The sequence below is a fragment of the Calcarisporiella thermophila genome (genome assembly GCF_041956535.1).
Source record: "Calcarisporiella thermophila strain CBS 279.70 unplaced genomic scaffold VTP21scaffold_4, whole genome shotgun sequence".
NCBI lineage: Eukaryota > Fungi > Calcarisporiellomycota > Calcarisporiellomycetes > Calcarisporiellales > Calcarisporiellaceae > Calcarisporiella > Calcarisporiella thermophila.
In genome coordinates this window covers 41,709-46,121 of record NW_027192194.1, presented here as the reverse complement: position 1 = coordinate 46,121, position 4,413 = coordinate 41,709, and the positions used below count along the sequence as shown (strand labels likewise).

Below are 4,413 nucleotides of genomic sequence, written 5' to 3'. Positions count from 1 at the left end.
ACTATATGGAAATTAAATAAAAGTTTCCATTAATTGATCAAAAAAAAAAAAACACTTTTACTCAGTGGATGACAACTAGGAGGTAGCCTTCAATTTCGAGGAAGCAAAGAACACCTAATCCGACTTTTCCAAGCACGGAACTCTTTAAATTATATCCCGTGTTTTCTAGTACTTAATAATCTTGTTCGGAAGCATGTCTCACATTTGTCATATATATTAAATAAACCACAGGATGCAAATTTTCGTGCCCTTAGAGGAAAAAAATCACCTCATTTTTACTCAGGAGAATCTAATCTGCAGCGATATAGATCATCTATCGATCCAGATTATCGATGATAATGGGCAACGCCCAACCAAGCGAAATAGCGCTCGCTGATCAACTAGGACACGAGATACAAAAAATCGTGAGGTCCAAATGGTGGTCAGCGTCCATAAAGGATAAAAAAGAAGTTTTCCAAGAGCTTTGGTGTAAGGGAAGTTGGATACAAGTCCAAGAAGACGAAATATTCTTCAACCAAAATACTTAACTCCGATACGACTATGTTGAATACCCTGCCACCCATATTCTAATTTTTTTTTTCTCCTTCCCTCTTTCGTATACCACTTTTCTTGAAAAATAGGAAAGATGTGCACACTCTCTATACATCCCCCATGTATTTCTTGTTTTCTGATGTCTATCAATGTCCTTTATTAAGAACTAAAAAGGATAGTTTTTAATAAAGATCTTCCTAAACAAAAAAAAAAATATCTCACTTGTTTACTCTATTTCCTTTATCCTTCCTTTCCTTTTTTCTCCTCTTTATTATTTCATGTACATACACAACTGGACTCAATGCTATTTCACACTATGCAGCTTTTCTTGGCTATTTTCGTGTAATGGGTCATTTTCTTGAACACGTACCCAAATAGAATGACTATTATGGTTATTTTCTGAAATAGCGCCTTTAGGTGGTTCCAAAATCAATTGGCGTCATCTGTAAATGGTAAAATGGAACAACGTTTTTACAAGGTACTCTGAGACTTAAAATCTACCTCGTAGCGCGACCTAGAGTGGCAATAGCACAGGATACGGTATCGACCGTTTTACAAGATAGAAACGGGATAAATCATTTTCGGTAGGTTTTGGGCGGAACCTAAGTGATTCTGGTGTAAAAGGGTACCCTGCATAATATAGCCAGTCTTTTTTCAGTAGAGAGCTATGGCATCCCTCACTAGAAAGTAGGTTATAAGGTTAAATAGATAGAAAGGTCAGTTCAGGTGGAGACGAGGAAACTTGCTTGGTTTTACGAATGGAGGAGGGATAAAGGGGTTGGCAAAGTATACCGTATGGAAATGGGCATGCTCATTGATTTGATCGCCCAATTATTCTCGTTTTGTAAAGTTTTACTTAAAGTAATCATTGCTTGAATTATCGAGTATATAATCAGTGACACTTCATATGATTTACTCTACCAAAAGCCCTTGATAAGATAATTTAGATTGACTCAAGTTACCTACCCTAAGTTCTGGGCGCTCTAGACCTAAGATTCACTTTTTAATCTCGAATGTGCCGCATTGAACTAGGGCCGTAGATAGAAGATCCAAGTTAACTTCCAGATATTCGATATATTTGTTTTTCCCCACTCTCCCCGCACCTCTCAAGCAGTCATTTAGTTGTGCTAGATAGCCAAGAATAGTGCTGTTATTATCTCATTGCTGAGATAGGCTCTTCCTTTCACTTTCATTATTGAATTTCCTTTCAAAAACAAAGCCCATATCTTGTTATCATTAAACCACCACCAGCATTTCACTAGATTCCCACGAGGTAGAGAGGTTAGTACGGCTTTGTTTTAAGGTATCGCTCGATATCTACCTATTCATAAGGCCTGCTCACCATTTTTTCCTCGAATAGTATGGTGCATTTGAGATTAAGCAGTCCATTTGCATCGACTCGATTGTAGAGATCGGGGTGGCAACTAAGAGTAAAGTAAAATAGAAAAAAAAAGTGAGATGCAATAAAATTTTACAGTCTTGTCTGGGTGTTAGTCAAGGCAAAGCGCAAACAACGCAGGGTCACAGGTGAAGAACACCTGTAAATCTCCTTGCCTATCTTCCAAACATTCCATGCTATCGAGTCAGCCCCTTGGTGATTGATATGGTCCCATCGCCCTGTTTTTTTTTTCGCGGTTGATACACCAAACCAAATCCTTTCAATCCTTTCAATTGACTCCAAAATAGCTTGGAGGCTAACTCGGCCCGACGCTTATTCCAGAGCAGCCTTAAATTTCAAGCTGGCTTTCCAAATAAGCATCGAGGAGGAAAATAGGCCGGTCTCAGCACGCGATGCGCAAGCATCCAGTTGATCGGGCAATATGCGCAAGAGAATGTGGTTATATTTAGTAATTTTCATTCCAATTCTCACGGCCCATGCAGGCGATTCATCCGATTAGTATTTGAGTTGCATGAGCAAAAAATAGAGCTACCTACTTGGGCATTTTTCTCTTACCGATCCTGCTCTCGTTTTCCTCGGATTGCTCCATAACCGGTTGAGTGGCGGTGGGCTAAAAGCGAAATGCAATCGGAGGATAGAAATCAGTACGCATCTCTTAAAGGCCACTGACATCACCTGGCTCAAGGATTGGGCCGATCCACAGAAAGAAAGATAAAAATAAGACTAGAAATTGATATGCCCAAGTATTTGGCATGGTTTTCACAGAGAATTGTTTATTCGAGTACTTTTAGAAATATATCATTACTACTTAACAGACAGGTAAACACAAGAGAAAATTGCGTAGAATAAAAAAAACCAGCCAAGCTGGAGGAATTGTAAAAATATAAAAAGATGAAGAATTTACCATCATTAATTACATACTTTTAAAGAAGCAGATAGAGAAACAGAAGAGCAAATATTACATTCAAGAAGAAGAAGAAGAAGAAAAAGACGAGGCAACTCGAACAAGAAATACACGATCATAGCCTTAGTTCCGAATAAATCAAGTTGAGTTGTCGCGCATCCTCCGAGTTTTTGGCCTTGCTCCAGGGGATATCCTGGGGGGGAGGGAGTATTCTGGGATGCCCATATCCCACTGGGTCACTCGGCAGAGGGATGGCGCCAGAGACGTTGGTGTTCGTGGGAAGGCCGAGGTTGCCGTTGGTGTTGCTTAGCGGCGGGACGCTTGCGTGGGACAGCATCTCGGACGCGGCGCTCAGGGCGTACAGGCCTCCGTTCCGCTCGTCGTCCTCTGAGCTAGAGGAGGGGCTCAGGGTCATTTGGGGAGGAGTGGCGGGGGTAGGGTGATAGGAATGGGGGTTTGCGTGAGCTGGCGCGGATTGAGACACTACCAGAGGTCTTCCTTGAGGATGCAAATGCTGGGGTGGATGCTGAAATGGTTGCGGTGGCTGGTGGAGTGGATGCGGATGCGGATGCGGATGCGGATGGTGGTGAAGCAGCGGCGGATGTGGCTGGGGTTCGTTGGGGGGTGCGAAAGCTTGCGAGGGGTAGGGCATCGAGGATCTCCTGTGGGGCGGCGACTGCTGCGGCGGAAGATCCGGTTGCTGCGCGGCGGGTTGATCGGACGGGGCCGCCCCCGTGGAATCCAGATAGTATCCCACCGGCACGGTGATGCTGCTCAGTCTCTCGTCCTTTGTTGGGACCGGTAGGCGATGGTTCAGAACATCTTTGCGAGAGTAGTAGCATATCAGGTGGAGGCGGCGGTTGTCCACGGTGTTAACGCTGTAAGACTGCTTGATAAGGCCGTCGGCCTTGAAGGCAAAGGTGGGGCGTGCGGGGCAGATGCTGTTGTCCTCAGTGTCTCGTCGCTTGGCCTCCAGCTCGCGGTACGAAAGGAAGTTTCCGCTGACCCGGCTGGGCGACCAGTGCCTTCCCTACAGCAGGTAACAAGTGCGTTAGAGGAGCGAGTCCATTGAGAGGGGGAGTCCAGGGGGCCGTGGGGGAAGGGAGAGAAAATCCATGATCATGCCTCAGAAAGGGTGGGGGGGGGGGGAAGGAGAGGAGCCGCAGCACATCGCTCCATGATTCATCACTTACATCCGTCCAGCGACGCATGGATGCTTCTTTTTCATCCCACACGAACACCGCTCCGGAGCGCACGGCGCCCCGCTCCTTCTCCGAAAGTCTCTTCTGGGCGCGCGGCAGCATGCCCATGCGGCATGCTTCGAAGATCAGCAGGGCATCCTGAGTGGTCTTGATGTGGCCGAAGTATGTCTCTAGCATCGTGATGGCGAGGATTGAGGGGGGGAGGCTGGCGAGCAGGCGAAGATGGGGGGGCGCAAGCTAGGGAAAATGGCGGGAGATGCAAAATCAGAGGGAGAGCAGCAGGGCTAGAAGGCTAAGAGGGAAAATTTTCAGAAATAAAAAATTGGAAAAAATTAAAGTGGGAAATGGTTGCTGTGCGACAGGGTTGCTTGCTTTGT

The 4,413-nt window shown here is 45.3% G+C and overlaps 2 protein-coding genes across 2 annotated transcripts in view; one reads left to right on the top strand and one right to left on the bottom strand.

The window, feature by feature from the left end:
* Positions 1-118, top strand: part of VTP21DRAFT_8266 (uncharacterized protein) — a gene marked incomplete at both ends in the record, with an annotated part of 955 nt that extends 837 nt beyond the window's left edge. The window contains one exon of the mRNA XM_069399098.1: positions 80-118. Coding sequence (XP_069254549.1) covers positions 80-118 — 39 coding nt within the window. The remainder of the gene's footprint in view (positions 1-79) is intronic.
* Positions 119-2,949: 2,831 nt separating this feature from the next.
* On the bottom strand, positions 2,950-4,213 carry VTP21DRAFT_8265 (uncharacterized protein; the record flags this gene model as incomplete). Its single annotated transcript, XM_069399097.1, has 2 exons — positions 2,950-3,864; positions 4,028-4,213. 2 exons carry the CDS (start codon positions 4,211-4,213, stop codon positions 2,950-2,952), a joined length of 1,101 nt encoding a protein of 366 aa, XP_069254548.1.
* Positions 4,214-4,413: the final 200 nt, after the last annotated feature.